We start from the raw sequence: 17,863 nt of genomic DNA on the forward strand, positions 1-17,863 counted from the left end.
TGAGAGGGAAGGGATGGAGGAGCACTGGAGTTCTCCGCTGGTGGCTGTTTTTGTGTAACACTAAACATTTCTGACCTTTTGTAGAGGAAGGATACGTAAAAATGTTTCTTCGTGGACGTCCTGTTACCATGTACATGCCCAAAGAGCAAGTGGAATCTTACAATTTGGAAGCAAAAGTAGAACTACCAGCCAAGAGGCTTAAACTGGAATGGGTGTATCCTTTCTGTGCTAGAGGACGACTGGAAATCAATCATTTCTTAATGATTTGTTTTAAATAATTTTTTGAGCTAAAGTGTAGCAAAATTAAGATCTTTATTATTAGGGATCGTTTCATTAGTGGAATGACATTCCGTTGAAATAAATGTTAATTTCTTGAGGCTGCTGTTCTGCACCTTGTGAAGTACAGGGTCGCAGCTTAAGAAAGATTTTGCTTAAATGTTGCCTGAAGGTTAAGTGTGAAGCATGCTAATTAGCTAAAGATTAAGCTAGGCATATTGTAAGAATGTAGTGAGCTGTGATTATTAATTATAGTATGCCCAGATCCAGCTCAGTTTTTTTTTTCTGGTTCTCACCAGTAATTTATCGTTTTATTCTGTGTTTTATAAAATGCGCGCCATTGTCCTTTAGAGGATGCTGTCATCAACTTCAGTACTTGAATAAGCCCTGAATTGAATAGTGCTTTGCAACTGATAGGTGCTTAGCAATGAAATTCATCAGGTATTGTATATAAAACAATGTTTCAATTTACTTTTTAAACTGTGTTTAAACATCATAAATACTGAACAACCAGAATTTTCCACTGACTTCTGTGACTGGACATAACTACAGAATCGGTGTTTCATTACATACAGAAATTTTCACATTTCACTTTTAAATATAATGAGAAAATACATTCTTTATTGAAAAAAGAAATGACATTTCATTTCTGTGTAATCTTAGTGTATGTAATATATGATTCAAGATAAAATATAAACACAACAAGATCTGAGTCTATTTGTAATATCCACTATCTTTAGAGAGATGAAGTCTTCATAAGGTTTTCTATTTTAAGAAAAATACTTTTTTTTTTTTTTAATTCCAAACAGTGCAAATAGGAAGTTGCTTTGTCTTCATAAAAAAGACGACAGGCTGCAAATAGTCTTTTTCGTAGTTGTATAAATAGAACTGCATGTGGTTTCAGAATGCACACAGAGCGTTTCCAAAAGTCCCATTGTATTCACAGGAGATTAGTGACAGATTTAGTAACCATTCTTATTATTGCTATTGCAGCTGAGCCTGTAGGTTCTACCCCACTCTGCTGGAACTGCATAGATAATGCATACAGAAATAACTGAAGAGGAGTTAAAAAACAAAAAATCCACAAAATTAATGAAACATCTGAGATTAGTGATAAATACTGCTTGCAGCATTTTACCATCTAATGGTTGCACAGGCTCTCGCCATGTATCACAACAGAACTGAATGATGTCTTTTGGTGCTTGCAAGGTGCCCCTCGCTTAGGGGGCCCAAGGATGGTACGGGAGAAGGTGTTAGGATGCTTGCTGAAACAACGAGAAACCTCAACCACTACACAAAACAGACTGTCATTAACAGTGTGTAGGTGGAAGCTAAAGTTAGTATTTCAGACTATTGTAAGAAGTTATAATTACCAATTATTATCCATTCAGTCTCATTATTTTCTTGCTTAAGCTTACTTAAATGACTGAATATTTGCCAGATGGAGTATTATTTTTAGTTTGAATATTCATATGTCCTTCCAGGTGTGTGCCTGTATGTCCAACAGAATCCTATATATAAAGGTTGTCTATGAATAGAAAAGGTATGAATTCATACAATGCTCTAACTCTGAATGGTTACTGAGGAGGAAGCACATTTTTTTCCAAAAATACTGTGCTATATTGTTTTTTAGATTTTAATTTATTTGCAGTGAGACCCCAGTCATCATATCCGTACTTAAAAGTTACACCAATGACTAGTTATATGAAAGACTTCTTTAGAAAAAAAAGAGAGAGAACAAATGCCCAACTTACAGACTATAATGATGAGAAGAAAAGCTGGGGGCAGAAGCATAAAATAAATTAAGGAGAAAGAGGAAGACAACAGAAAACCAACCGATACTGCAGGCCTTCATTCCAGTTAAGTGGGAGAAGCTGAGCTGTTTGCTTGGAGGGTGACAGAACTGAAGTGGGAGAGAACAGCTCTGTAGCGGACAAATCAGCTTGATGTGGGATTACAACCAGAAATGCTTTATAATATAAGAATGGGGATAGAGAAACAAGATACTGGAGGTGAGGTGGACAAATGGAAAGGGAAAAGCAGACTATGATGAGAAACAGAGGGAAGAAAATCTAATGTGTGTAGATTTCAGGGCATACCTGAACCTTAAAGGGGCTTTGCAGTCCTGGTAGCAGGTATCTGGGTAAGCCAAAAATGGTTCAGAGCACATCAGATATATTCAGACATGAAGAAACAGAAATGCTGAGTGATGAATTGTTGGGGAGGGCTGGAACAGAGGTGATAAAATCCTAGCGAGAAGCCAGCACGGGGAACATCAGGGCAGGAGCAGTGATCTGCACGGATCCGTCTGAGACCGGCTCGCTTGGCAAGCGGGAGGTACGAAACAAAAGCTGCAGCCCAAATGAAAAGAAAAAGGTCAAGATAACATTCCCTGAAGTGCCAGCTCACCAAATCAAAGTTGAAGCCACTGAATCCGAGTGTGGGAAACAGTGAGGAGGAGGAGAGACCAACCCCAGGAGTTTACATCTGAGAAAAAAGGCTGATAGAAAGAAACTGAGTGTTTGACAACAGCAATCATGCGAAGGGTTGAATGCAGCATTGTTCTCCACAGGAAGAATCGTAAAGAAAGGAGGTTTTCCCTAAAGAATGTAATCTTTCCCACTTAACAGCTATTTTTGTGCACAGACATTTGTTTCTTATGAATGTCTGTATAAAGTTTTTACTTCATTTTTTAAAAAAAGTTCAATTTCTTAAGCTAACTTCAGCTGCTAGTTCATTATAAATTGATTATATATTGTTCACCTAGGGAAATTTTATCTTGGCTTCAGTTGGTAATGGTGTCTGGCCTTATGGAGAAAAATAAATTTAAACAAATTTATTTGTATTTTCCTGCAATCTAGAGTAGTAACTAACTTTTACAGACAGATTCAAAATTGATAGTAAATGCTTTGCAGTTTGAAGATGTTGGTTGTTTCCATGTCTTCAAATTTGAGTATCTCAAACTTGAAGGAACTTTAGCTGAAATATTTCAGTTTGGGAGTCCAAAAGCTGTATTTTTTTAATGCACATTTTGATGGTTGGGTATGCAGCACTGCTTCTATTGCATTTATTAGAAAAAATCAGCAAGCTGTTATTTAAATTCCTATTTTAGAAGTAAGGTAACTATCATCCTTACTTCTTGGATGATGGTAACAGGAGTTTTTTAGTTTGACTGGGTTATCATTGACTGTAGAGAACAGTGCACAAGTATCTTTTTGATATCACATAATTAGGGTTTCAGTACCTCTCTGTATATATGTCACAGCCAGTTTCTCCATATTGACTGAATTAGAATACATTTCTATTTTGCCAAGATTCTGCTAATGCTGTTTCTCTCTGTTCCCATAAAAAAGGAAAGCCAAAATAGTTGTAGTCCCTAATGACTCTTTGGAAGAATAAAACTGCATAATTTGGCTGAATTAACATTCAGTCTAAATGAGATTGATTCTGGATTAGTTCCAGTTATTTCATTGGATTAATTTTAGATTAGTGTTGATATGACTAGCATCAGAATCTGGGCCACTGCCTTTTAAATACTACAAAAATAAATTGGAATGGATGATGTAACCCTTTTACGGTTTCACGTCCATCTGGCTGGTAATGCCCAGAATAATGAAATCAATCAACCTGCACAAAGGATAATGCAATCAATCCTAATGCAATGCAGAGAGCTGTAGTGAATGACTTATTAGTGTTTCCATCAAGTCTAAATTTTAGTTTTAATTAGTCAACCAACGTAAATAATAAATACACTTGGGACAAAATTAATATTGCCTTAGCCTGGCATTTTAACAAATTCCAGAGGATACTAAAGGGATAGTATGTCACAAAATCCTGTCTCTTTTGCCATGTATTTTCTGTAGGATATGTAGGTTTTAAGTCACTCCATCTGTGAAACACTTTAGCTCTCTTTGCTGTAGTAAGGGAGGGAGTTGTGAAGGGTGCCAGGTGACAAGCTGTGCTCAAGCCAAGAGATGCTGACTTCAAGAGAAGAGAATCCATTTTGGTTTTCCTTATTTTTAACATTCTTCATTGGTGGATAATGTTATTGCAGCTTGACCAACATGCTAGCTATGGATATAGGGGTCGGGACTGTCGCAGTAACCTCTATCTTCTTCCAACGGGCGAAACTGTGTATTTCATTGCATCTGTAGTTGTGTTATTCAATGTTGAAGAGCAACTTCAGAGACATTACACTGGTCATAATGATGATGTGAAGTGGTAAGTCACCTAATAACTGTTCTTTTTTCTTCGTAAAACAACACTTGGGAAGTAATGTTTTGTTCTTTTAATGTAGTTCTGAAAACTTGATTTAACTTCTAAGTCTTGCATAGGTTGGGTCCATTTGCCTAACAGTGCATTTTACAGTCAGATGAAGGTCTGACTAATCATGGTAAGGATGTCAAATGTATGTTATAGCTCTATCTCGTCAGCACACAAAGCAACTGCTGTCAGGATGTGACAGCACAGACCCGAAGATATTCAAATATGACCCTTACAGAGCCTGAGTTTGCTTGTGGAACCTGCCTTGAAGTCTGCTGTGCTACCTCGTTTGGATGTGTCTATATCCAGTTGCTGGATTGATGTTCTCTAAGCTACTGCTTGTTTCTCTGTCTCAAGAATTCCTCCTTCTATTTACTTGAGAAAATTTATTTTCCATAACTAGTATACTTTTTACATTGAGAATGCAGAAAAGTAGAAATCTGACTTAATCTATGGATCCACTCATTTTCATTACTTTGTTTTTAGGATGATGAACTACTTCCTTAGACTCTTCTTTCCCTGTTTAAGTAGGATTGAATTATTCATCTTCACCTGGGTCTGGGTGCCAGATACAGGTCCTTTAGGCTCAATGTAATGAACGAAACAGTTTGAATCTCATCTGCTGTCTTGCTGGTAGTCTTCAGGCAGGTCTACATCGTGGCTGATATTCTGCACACTACTCCTGAGCAGCCTGGCTTCTCTGCTGCTCTGCACCAGCTTGGGCTTCAGAGAGATTTAGCAGTGTTCAGGCTTAGGGGAGACTAGGTATCAGGAAATACCAGTATTGTTAAACTGAAATCTAAATAAACATATGGTTTATCTTGACGATATCTGTCTGCTTGCTGAGTGTAGCTGAAAAAGAGCACGTATTATCTGATGGGCCCTAATGTATGAAATGAGTTTGACATCCCTTCTTTAGATTAAGCATTATGAAACACCTGTTGTCCCTCAATGCCAAAAATAGACTTGATAATCAAATCTGGTTGCATTGTGAGCATGTTTCATAAAATTGAATTATTTGTATAATCTAGTTGTTTTACAAGGAGATTTTTAACCTGGACCTGTTCCATCTCATTTCTTTCTGTCAGATTTTCTGGCTCTAGATATTTGAAAGCTTTCAGGTTTATTAGAAAGTGGATACCTTTCTGCATTATAAAGCTGAATGAATTATTGCCACAGTTCATTCTGCAGGGCACTTTGCCTCTAGAACTGTATGCAAAGCAGCTGCTCTGAAAAAAAGAATTAAGAGTGGATTTGGAGCAAAAGGAGACGGTACTGCAGGCTTTAATACAAATTTTAGGTTGTTTTTCCCTTACAGACATTAGTTAACATTGATTGAAGTTTTGAAAATCTCAGTTTTAATTTTAGAATCAAAAATCCTGATGTCTGTATTCTGGTTTTAATTTTAGAATCAAAATTCCTGACTTCAGTGTCCTGGTTCTTATTATTAAAGGACATTTTTCACCTTTTGAAAAATTATTAGAGAGAAGTTGGTATCTCCATACAAGAGTTGCTGAATATCTGGTCAGTACAGTCTGAAAAGCAATACTGGAGTAGATATGCATATGTTTGCTCTGGAGGATTGTTGCTAGACAACATTGACCGTACTGACCAGGCCTCTACAACCTCTGATTAGAGATAGCTGAAGGTAGATAACTAGCGTGGAGTGTAAACTCATTATACACTGCAGTCACTTTAAATCTACATGAGATGACTCCCAACATAATTTAGTGTGAGGCTTGTTTGGTACATGCTTTGCAGTATTAGGGCTTAAGCAAATTACTGCCTTGTTCACAAGGAAGTATTTTTTTCAATAAAAGAGCACGAAAATTCTGTTGTCTGTTCTGTTTTTACATTTTTAAAATGTTTACATGTATGCTATGTGTCTTATATGACCAAAATAAGGCTATTTATTACAGGCTTAAGTAAAAGTTTGATGAAATAGATAATAAATGTCTGTAAGTTTGGCCTTTGTTTCTTTTCTTTAGCCTGGCTGTCCATCCTGATAGGATCACTATAGCAACAGGTCAAGTTGCAGGCACATCCAAGGATGGAAAAGTGAGTGACCGCTTTGCCGACATGTAGTTGCTTGTATTTCACAAAAGTATGCTATCGAGCAGATGCACGCTGGATTTTTTTCATGTTGCAGATAAACTGGTCTTACATTTTAGGACTGAACGTAAGCAAAACTTAATTTGAGAGTGCCTATTGCATACCGTCAAAGTTACCCAGTTCCCTTATCAAGATCAATCAGTTGTTTCTGGTTTGTTACTTACCCAGACTGAAGGTAAATTTGGAGCCGGTCTCCAAAAGGAATGGGGAGGGATGAGACTACAGAGGAGACCGAAGAGGGCAGATGGATGTGGGGAAAAGGAGGAGAAGCAGCAGAGATTAAATTGTACACCGTACAACTTGATTTCTGATCACAGCCACCCAAACCAAAGTACCAATAAGAATGGCTTTGGGTTGTTTGCTGAAAAAAAACCCAACTTCTTACTCTTGCCATCGTCTAGGCAAGAATATTTTCCTCTCTCTTATTACCTGTATTATGGTAAGCTTAGCTGTAGGCTAGGAATTTGTTTGAACAGAGTAAGGTGAACGTTGCTCCAAAGAGCTCAGACATGGAGAAGGCATGGGTACAGGTGGAGGCAGGAAAAGCACGAGGAAAAAGTCGCTGAGCGGAGTGTGCAGCTGGTGGCACGGCCAGACTTCTGCGAAATGTTTGGTTGATGTCAAAGAAGAATTTTAGGGTAAAAATGGATTATCAGTTCGCTAACTACGTTAAGTAAGTAAGGAAAACAAAGTCCCCATTATGCACTATAAGGTTTATGCAAAGATAACGTAGCTGAGTTACCCAAACTATTAATTTTTATTGTGTGTTGGAGAAATCCGTTATTTGGGTTTTTAACTCCATAAATACAATTCTTGACCATTGTGTTTGTGAAGTAAAATCTAAAGGTCTGGCGTCTGTGCGTGAGGGGGAAGTGGTGTGTAGGTAAGCTTGTATAAAAGCCATTGATACAACTGAGACACTGAGGTGCCCGTGATTTATTCATGTGTTTATTTTTAGGGGCAGTTTCACTATCAAGAAAGACTGGTGGCTGCTGCTTTTTTCCTTCTTGGCTGGCACCGTGATGAACCGCGCTGAGGTTGCCCGGAGGAGCCGGGGCAGCGCAGCGCGGCCCGGCCGCTCTCCTGCCAAAGCCGCAGCCGCCACGGCGAGGCGGGCCCGGCGGCGCGTGCAGGCGGGCGGCGCTGCCGGGGCGCCCCCTGCCGGAGGCGGGAAGCGTTGCCGCCGCCGGGGCAGGGGGGACCCAACCTCCCGCTTCTCCTGGGGAGTTCCTCCGGGGCCGGGGTGTGTGCACGATCCTATTCCACGGCCGTGTTCCTGACACTGAAATTAACGACGTTTCAGAGATCTTTAATCTCTTTTTTTTTTTTTTTTTTTTTTTTTTTTGCACTTGCTGTTTGGTGTCGGCCAGAATTACCCCAGTGGCTACAGTTTAACCTGCCGATCTCGGCCCGACCAGCAGGTCCCATGTCTCACGGTCCTCCCCAGTTGTCAGTGACTGGAGGGTGCCCCAGTGCGCCGAGAGGACCCGTGAGCCCATCCCAGGCACCGGCTCCAGGTGCAGCCATCAGCCCATCATTTGTGGCCTTGCTGAGCTGACCTGGGTGACTCTAGAGAAGGGCTGAGAAATTTCATACCGTAAACGGCATCAGAATGGTTCTTTGGATGCATTCTCATTGTTTTTAAATCGTGATGGTTTTTTGCCACCGTTGTTTCAGCTGTTCTTTCTGTGTCTGTTTTATAGCAATTGCCACCACACGTGCGTGTCTGGGATTCTGTGACTCTGAACACGCTGCATGTCATCGGAATGGGGTTTTTTGACCGAGCTGTCACTTGCATTGCTTTTTCTAAATCTGTAAGTAAAGTAAATGAATAGTCATGTTAAGAATGTTTGCTGAACAGGTCTTTGAAGTCTTTCAAATTGAACTTCCTTGACCAAAAGAAACTTCTAAGCTGCCTTTTCTCTCAGCTTCCTCTTTAGAGGAGGAAAGCTCGCAACCCAGTTGTTTCCAACAGTTTATGTTGCTATCAAAGTTAGCAGCAACTCAGCAGTCTCAGAGAGCTACCTTATGCTTAAAAGAAAATGCAGTTAATTTCTTCAGGGGCAATCAGTTGCAGAAGTACTTGTGTTTTTGAAATTTCAGTATCCTTACTTCTTCTCTTTAATCATCTGATTGTGTTTCTCCCTACATACAAAAGTTACTCTCTCCACATCTTTTAACCCCCTACACTGTGCCTAAGAGTGACTGATGAAAGACCTTTGCAGTGGCCTGTACCTCTGATTTGGGATTTAAAAAATGGGAGCTCCCATAGGAAAAGCAAAATCTTTTGCCTGAAAGCAGCAAAGGCATGTGAATAAAGAATTGCAAAGAATTAGAATCCTGTTGTTAGCCTCTTGGCACCATCCTTTGAACTCTAGTCTACCAGGGAGGTAAAAAAAGATGAAGCACTGAAGTCCTGCATGAAAACATGAGTCTGTAATCTCACACACACAAGTGTAGAAAACCTCCGTGCAGAACAGAGTCCGTAAGCAGTGTATCTGGTGGTGTCTGGTTGTCTCAACAGTGTTTTTAAAAAGGAGAGGGCTAATGGTGTATTCCCTAGGAAAAATGTACTTCAGTGAATCTTTCCACAAACACATGAAATCTGTTGATGACAATATTTTATAGAAAGCAGAAAAGAGAGGAGTGAATCTGGAGAGCTGGTTAAGAACATAAAGGTGAAAGCTAATGCAGTTCAAGATCAGCTTTGAAGGATAAATAGAAAAGAATAGCAAGCAAATGCTCTGTATGTATGTCCCTGGAGGAAGAAATAGGTACTTAATAATGAAGGGTCGCTGTTGGCAGATGCCAGGAGAAAACAAATATTTAGTGTGTTTGCTTTATACTGTGATTTCACAGTCAGCTTGGCCTGCTTTGAGCATCGCTGCCTGTCCCGTAGCAGCACCGCTTATCTCCTTTTGGACAGCCCCCTCTTCAGGCTACTCAGCCCTGTCTCTGCCCCACCTCTTGCGTTCCGCTGGCACAGTTATTTTTGTAGCTGTGTCTGAGATGTGTATTAGAGGCTTGATTCATCAGGAAAACATCGAAGCAACCTTGTATATAAACAAAACAAAGCAGAGTTTGCTTGGGCTTCTTTTCCTCCCCAGAACTGATCTGTTCCCCGAACAGGCTCACTCTGTGATAGCCCAGACTTTAGTGGTGGCTCAGCTCAGGAGACAGCAACAAGCAGTTGTGCAGCAGGTGGCAGAGGGAGGACTGTTTGTGTCAGCGTTGCTGCCAAAGGAGTGCTTGTGTGACCACAGGCTCGGTCTGTTCCAGCAAGCTGGTCTCCAGTCAAGGCTAACATAGCTGATGCCAGGAGCAGCAGGATGCAAAAAGCATATTTGAATGGGTTGGAAAGCAATTAGACATTACTGGGTGGTTTATTCCACTGTAGGCACACAGCTAGGAATGAACACCAAAGAAATTGGGAAAGATGGTCCAAGAAGTACCTTCCAAATAGATGCTTTCCTCTCTGGAAAAAGATCTGATGATTGTACGGCAGTTCCCGTCACCAATGAGACCAATGTCAGTCAGCTCCCATCAGTTCAGGTGGAGTCTCAGCTGGAGTTCCTCATCCAGTCTTTGGGTTCACACATCAGAAAAATGGCTACCAACTGGAGAGGGTCTAGGAAATATGATGCATGAAGAAAGACTAAAGGTATTTGGGTCATGAAGATTAGAAAGACTGATTGAAGACAAAACTATGAAAAAGATACCTGTCAGGAACAAGGTATTTTCTAATTTCTAACTATGTTCCCTCATTTTGATCCATTATTCCTATATAAAGAGTAAAATTGTTCCCTGTATCCATAGCAGATCTGAGAAGAAGTAATTGGTTTAAATTGCGAAAAAAGAAACTCGGTAGAGTAATTAAGAAAAGCTTTCTTAGTAGAATAGCTAGTGATGTGTAGTTTGCCTTTGGTATTTCCATCACTGAACGTCTGAAAAGAGATACCTACCTCATTCCTGACAAAGTCTGTTTGTCTACAGTTTGCAAGAGTTCCTCTTCTAGAGCCCTTTTTAGCCCTATTTTTGAATGACCCTATAAATTATTATGTTTTGTGGAGATTATGGGATAACTAAAAGTATAACAGTTAAAGTGTAAATATGTGTAAATATTTTCACTTACACAGCAGTATTTAATTATTTTGAATGTGTATGTATATTTCTTGTGTTGGTTGGGTGATGCATTAATATTTTCCATGTTTTGCTTCAGAATGGAGGAAGTAGCCTGTGCTCCGTGGATGACTCAAACGACCACGTGCTTTCTGTGTGGGACTGGCAGAAAGAAGAAAAGCTGGCAGATGTCAAGGTGTTGCAATAAGATATTTTGTACTACTTGCTTGTATGTAGATCTGGATTTCTTGTCATAAAACATCTTTTTATGTTTAACTTCCTGTGTCTTTTTAACACTTTCACTTTATAAAAGACAAAGAACATGAAGAAAGGGAGTATTCTCTTTCTGTTGAGATTATCCCAATAGAATTGATCAGAAAAGTCGAGGAAGCAAGAATAGGAGCACGTGCAGAAACAAAATGTCTTAAACTGATCTTTTGTGTAGAACTTCTCATTATCTGACATGGTTTTGAAGGATAACTTTTGGTACTAAGTTATAAGAATGTGGAATTTTTTAACTTCAAAGTATTCTACCAAAGTACTGAAGACTATGTTAATAAATGAATAGCTCAAAATTTTTCTTATGCCAGAAGTATCAGTTTATCTAACTAGAGAGCTATTTCATATTGTTTTGTTTTCTTTGATTTTAAAATTTTGATACATTGTTTTTCTTTTTCCTTCCAAGTGCTCTAATGAGGCTGTATTTGCTGCAGATTTTCACCCTACTGATACAAATATAATAGTTACTTGTGGAAAATCACACCTTTATTTTTGGACACTAGAAGGGAATTCCCTTATTAAAAAGCAAGGATTATTTGAGGTAAAATATTTCCTTAATTTTATGTTCGTAGTAATGGTACAGTCATATAAAAGTAAGGGTTAGTAAAGTTTGAGTAAAACAAAACAACTGGTCATTATTAAATTTTATGTTTTGCAGAAGCTCAGGTAGCATTCGTGGTATGGCACAGAGAACTTTTCCATGGGTAAAACTTCCAAAATGAAGTTTTGAAATGCAATTACCATTTTGTTCCTTGCATTCTTTTTCCTATATTCTTTATGCTACGCCCCAACCTGTAAAATAAAATTACCTTAAAACTCTCTATGCTTACCCCAGGTGAAAAAAAAATATAGATAGTGATATATGCAGGGGTTTTTTTTTCATTTATTTTGTCAGAGGAAAGACTTCCAAAACCCCATAGATTACATAAATATGAGTATTCTTTCCTTTTCCTCTGTTCTGCTCAGATACATACACATGTGTAATTCAAATACAGATTGGCCTAGCCACTTTTTGGTAAATATAATTTTCATTTCAAAGTCTTGATTTGGTTTTGTCCTTCAATATAGGCTAAGCTCTGCAGCAGTTTAATGCACAAATAAGTACTGTTTGAGGTGACTGCAGATAACTCCAGTAGGGCCTAATTAACTGTTTGTGGAGTTGTGGCTCACAAGTGTAGTCAAAACAACTGTTTTGCAATGTCAGTTAATAAACTTTGTGTGAAATCAGGAAGAGATGTTGAGATAATGCATTTAAAGTTTGTTACATTTTATTTTTCATTCATTTTTAACTCCTAAGCTACTTGGGCAGATTTCTGCCTCTGTTATGACTCTGTTATCCTTGGTGGTTTTTGCAGATGGAGAAGTGTGGTGGCCCTAGCTGAAAACAGTTGTTAGTTTGAGGGAGAAAGAGGCCATACACATTGGTAGTCCACAAAAATTGTGAATAATGTCCTTAGCTACTAGCTAGTGAATTTTTTTGTTCCCTTACACATTTCACTGTTTTGTTGCTGTCAGTATCTTAAATGCAGGGCCTCAAAGCAACATTTCTGTTACTGAACCTTAGGATTCTTTCAAGAGATGATTTCTTAATTCTTATACTGCAACCGAACTTTCTAGAAATATTTTTCTCCTAGAAACTTTGGAGTTAAAAATTACAGTAATAAAGCTTGTTTGCATCTTTGGCCATTTCTAATACCTGAAGCCCTTGGGACTATGTGGGAGTTGGGGAATTCTGTTTGTCTCGGAGCGTTCCTGGTCTCGTGGTAGGAGCTGGCAGGCCTTCTCCCTTGCTCTCTCCACCTCTTGTGGTTAAAGGCTGCAGGACTGTGCCACCAACCTCATCTTTTGCCCTTTCACAGATTAACTGTTTACACTGTAGGGCTGTGTTTAGCTCCTGTTTAGTCTCACACAGCTCTATTATTACCTAAATATCTAAACTAAATTACTCAGATGTGTACAGTTAAAATGACTGGGATGTGTGTTGCTGTGAGTGTGTATTTTTCACAACCATGCAGAAACAAGAGAAGCCAAAGTTTGTCCTGTGTGTGACCTTTTCTGAAAATGGTGATACTATTACAGGAGACTCAAGCGGAAACATTTTGGTTTGGGGAAAAGGTAAGACATTGAAGTTAATAGTGAAATTTTGATGTAAAAGTCTGTGAATTTTTACATGAGTGTAGCCTCCTTTTAAAAAGAATAAATTTTATCTTGAGTTCTTTTCCAAGACCAATCCAGCAGATTATGTCTGAATTTTCCTCTACAAGCACCTAAAGAACATATATACCTGAATGCTAGAGAACAAAATTCTATAGAATGTGTTCCCTATGGTCAGATGTTGAATCATAGAGCTATGCCAGCATGTATGGCTTTTACTCACCTAAGAAATGGCAGGAACAGTTCTTTTCCTTAATCAATGTGATAGTAAGAAACACTGTTGGTGTAACTGATGATCTCCAGTCTCCTATACTGTCCCTCTATAGTGTTAGCAAAAATTATGCCTATTGACATACACATTTAAAAAGACAATAAATAGCTTTATTTATTTTCCTAGGAAGTCAAGCTAAAATATATGCAGATGTAATTGAATTCCTCAGCTTTATTTCAAAAGAACAGGTGGATAAGACAAACTTCTTAAAAAGCATTTTCTAGTAAGAAAAGACTTTTTTTTTTTCTTTCTTAGGCAGCAGAAGGCAATGCCTGCCGGAAGGCAAACAGCAGCAACATATCCTAAACATTTACGTAGTGCATGAGATACCATGCATAGGAATAAGGAGAATCCCCTAAAGGAGGCCTTATTAGTGAAGGAAGAAGGGATATGGGTGGCAGCTGCTTCTTATTTACTCAGTACCTTCTCCCAAGATACTCAAAGGATGTAAGACCCAGGACGCAGTGTGGTGAATCAGTCACACAGCTGAGCCTTACTGATCTGTTTTTGTAGACTTTTTTTCATCCAAGCACATTCAGCCAATTATCTCCTCGTGGTTTTGACTGATACACTGCTGTTGAGGAAAGGGATGGATGCGGTGTTTGTAGCTCAGCTCCTCTTGTATTTCCCTTTTCTTTTTCCTGTGATAATTTAAAAGAAGACATTTGACTGCCAGCAGAGAGGGGAGATAGTGGCGGCTGCTGGCACGGCAGGGTCAGTGCAGTGCTCAGAGGCTCGTTTGCCTTCATGCTGGTTGACTAACTTCTGCCTTGACTGCAAGCAGTCTCTTCTGCCCTTTCTCCCAGGAATGAAAGGCAATTCTTTGTGTGCTGCAAGATCTCCTCACCTCTGCTGGTTCTTCTGGGACAGACAAATATGTTGTTGTTTTTCTGTCTTAGTAAAGCTTACTTTCTATGTCTTTACTACTTTTGACTCAGAGTTCAATGTTCAAGGGAGGGCTGCTTCCCCCATGTCAGAGTACTCTTAGCAAAAATGTCTCTTGACAGAAATCACTTGTAACTGACACATTGTATCCATAGACATGTATAGAAGCAAATGGGATTTATAAAGGAAAAAGCAGTTGCTTCTTCCTAACTTGCATCAGCCCCTCGCTTGTGCTAAAGTTAGCCAAGTTTTGATGCAAGGTGCACATTTCAGTAATAGAATCACGAGTAATTATTTATTTGTACTTCCTAATAGTAATGGTTAATCAAATTAGAGATATTTAATCCAATGTAGTTGGTTAGAAAGTGTTTTGAATCTATGAAGGTACTTTATCAGCAATAAAGATTTACAGACTCCATTTCGGAGAGTGGTTCAGCACCATCTGCCAGCTGTACGAAGACTTCAAGCTTAGTCAGGTTTTGGTGCAAGTTAGGTGTCTGGAGGCTGTGGAATATCCTTGGAAGATAACAAGTGGCTGGGTTATGGTTTCTTTGTTGATAAGGTGCATGGTGCTGCTGCGTGTCAAATATGATGTCAAATGTTTTAGCTTAAACTTCCATGAAAGGTTTAAATGAATGTATTTTACTTTGTGTTTGAACTAGACTGACTATATATACTTCTCATTTTTGAGATGGGGGGATATGTTCTTAAGATGTGCTAATTCAGTCTCTCCCGTGGGTCTGAGCAATAACTCCTGTTATTGTCATTGTTTACAATCCTTAGAATCATAGAATCATTAAGGTTGGAAAAGACCTTTAAGATCATCGAGTCAAACCATCCTTGACAGGTAGTAGAGAGATGGAGGAAAAAAAGCTGAGGGATAAAGGAGCTATTAAGCTGAGTGTTTCAGTACTAATATCTTTTCTCCATCTGTCTAGGTACCAACAGAATAAGCCACGCAGTTCAAGGGGCACATGAGGGTGGAATATTTGCGCTGTGCATGCTGCGAGATGGTACATTGGTATCAGGAGGTGGAAAAGATCGAAAGCTGATATCTTGGAATGGAAATTACCAAAAACTTCACAAAACTGAGGTGATATCGTCTATCTTGAAATTACTCTGCTACTCAAAATGAAATTTTAGCTGTCTTCTGAGTAGAGCTTTTTAAACAATTTTTTTTCTTATGGACGTATATTCTGTGGGAAAGCAAATCAATGGTAAAATGTAATATCATTTGAGTCATCAGATCGTTCCTGTGATAGCCTATTCATTAACATAATGTTTCCTTTTTAAGATCTATGGTTGAAAATTAATTGGAAAACAAATCTTGCATTCACATTTTTTCATATTATTTCTTCCTTTCTTTGCAATTAATAACATTAGGTCATTTTTCACTTCAGAATATTACAATATTAAAATGTTTTTGTACTTTCTTCTTTTCCAAAATGATATGAGGGGTTTTGGGGGGTCTTTAGTACTTGCATTTTTTCATTAATTTCTTGTTTAGAGTTGTTTTTTATTTAAAAAATAAATTCCAAAAATCAGTTCAGTTGCTGTGTAGGAACTTAAAATACAAAAGCAGAATTTGTTTGGACAGAACTACGTGATTTTTTTACATGCTGAGTGTAAGAGAACAATCAGCATAACACTCTGAGGAAGGGTTTCAATTCTACTATATATTGTTAAATGCTGTAAACATATGCAACTGGAATGGCGTGTCTGTTTTGGTAATTCAGTTTTTAACACAGCATAAGGTACATGCTAGTTGTGCTTTTTCTAACTGTGGCATCCTTCTTTTTCTCTTATTTGTTCATACAAGTGTTACTTGTTATTTTAAATTTTACTTCTTCCCTTGAACTATATATTGAAGATTTCCATTGACACTTTTCAGAGCCTAGGCTGCAGTTAAAGAAACATTCTCTGCAAGAAAGTACTAGTGATACAAAGCCTGACACTATCTCTGAGTAGAAATGATTAGTCTGATATCACAGCTGCAATTAAAATATAATCGAGTTAACACAGCATGATGGAACCTTCTCTGTTTGTTGAAATACTTGGTTTATATGTACAAACGGAGTGTTCGGTAGCTAAGGGTGTCTTTTCTTGTAGCATTATAAAGACAGTTGCTGAGCTGATGCAAGGTGTTATAAGCTTTTGGAAGTCAGGCGTGTATATTCATTTAATTTCTTCTCTGTGCAACATTTATTAAAATGCATTTGCTAGGCCATATGTCTTAAAAATTAGCAACGCTGGACAGATTGTCTGATTTATCTGTTTGCTTGTTATGACTGCAGATTCCAGAGCAATTTGGTCCAATAAGAACAGTAGCAGAGGGAAAAGGGGACGTTGTACTAATAGGAACTACTAGAAACTTCGTCCTACAGGGCACACTATCAGGAGATTTTTTCCCAATTACCCAGGTAAGTTGTTGCCTTACAAGGACATTTCTAATGGTGTAACAGCAGTAAAGGTATTGCTTAAAGTTAAGCTTAATAAATATGCATTTATTTGATGTATTATTACAGTACTTTTGGCAATAAATAACATTAGACATAGTAATCTACCGAAGCCATTGTATTTCTGTAATGCTTTAATATATAGTTTGGTCATTTTAATCCTGATTAAACATATTTAGTTTTGATGGTACTGTCCTTCTTGTCAAGAAACATTTCTGCTTGTGTAGGGTCACACTGATGAGCTTTGGGGACTTGCAGTCCATTCCTCTAAACCTCAGTTCTTCACTTGTGGACATGACAAACACATTACCCTCTGGGATGCTACCACTCATCGTCCTATCTGGAACAAGATTATAGAGGTATAAATTTATTAACACAGCTCTACTCCTCTTACAAAACTTCTCAAGCAATTTGAGTTTTTCATAACATTATTGATTAAAAATATCTTAAAGTATTAACTGGAGGAAAAAATGAGAGAGTAATAAAAATTGTCTTTCTGAAAATGGACGTAAAACTCTTGAAAACAAGAACTTAAAAGCCTAGGTTATATGGACCTATATGCTACATCATATAGAAGTGTACAGTGCTGTTGACACATTTTTTTGCTAGGAAGAGAACCACAAATACAAAGCTAGGAAATATTTATAATTTAAAAGTAGTTCTGTTCAGGATTACTACTACTGTTCTGATCATGATAGTCATGATAGTCAGAATTGAGAAGGAAAAGTTTTTTTTGGTACATTTTTTGGCCTTCTTGGTTTATTTCCTGTAGTTTAATTGTATTTTTATACATCCTGTTCACAAATAAACAAATGTGGGTTTTAGAATTCACTTCCTATCTTGACTATGAAACTTGGTGTCTGGGTACGGGAGGAATGCTTAGTGGAAGCTCAGTTTTATTCTGTACTTAAGTATTCAGTCGTGCATCCACAGACATCTAACAGCTTTGTGGTGACATGGGATCTTGATTACTCCATGCATCACTAGGAACTGATCTTTAGAGTACGTTTTTTGGACACCTGATCACCTTTCTAATTGTTTATCCATA

General features: G+C 38.3%; 1 protein-coding gene across 2 annotated transcripts in view; it reads left to right on the plus strand.

The window, feature by feature from the left end:
- The window catches only part of EML1 (EMAP like 1), a 92,160-nt gene that overhangs the window by 53,883 nt on the left and 20,414 nt on the right, over nt 1-17,863 (plus strand). For both annotated transcript variants that reach the window (XM_075426506.1, XM_075426507.1), the window contains 10 exons: nt 85-214; nt 4,348-4,497; nt 6,528-6,597; nt 8,355-8,465; nt 10,871-10,966; nt 11,456-11,590; nt 13,065-13,164; nt 15,298-15,452; nt 16,654-16,779; nt 17,043-17,174. In XM_075426506.1, coding sequence (XP_075282621.1) covers nt 85-214; nt 4,348-4,497; nt 6,528-6,597; nt 8,355-8,465; nt 10,871-10,966; nt 11,456-11,590; nt 13,065-13,164; nt 15,298-15,452; nt 16,654-16,779; nt 17,043-17,174 — 1,205 coding nt within the window. The remainder of the gene's footprint in view (nt 1-84; nt 215-4,347; nt 4,498-6,527; nt 6,598-8,354; nt 8,466-10,870; nt 10,967-11,455; nt 11,591-13,064; nt 13,165-15,297; nt 15,453-16,653; nt 16,780-17,042; nt 17,175-17,863) is intronic.

The sequence above is a fragment of the Opisthocomus hoazin genome, chromosome 7 (assembly GCF_030867145.1).
Source record: "Opisthocomus hoazin isolate bOpiHoa1 chromosome 7, bOpiHoa1.hap1, whole genome shotgun sequence".
NCBI classification, from domain to species: domain Eukaryota; kingdom Metazoa; phylum Chordata; class Aves; order Opisthocomiformes; family Opisthocomidae; genus Opisthocomus; species Opisthocomus hoazin.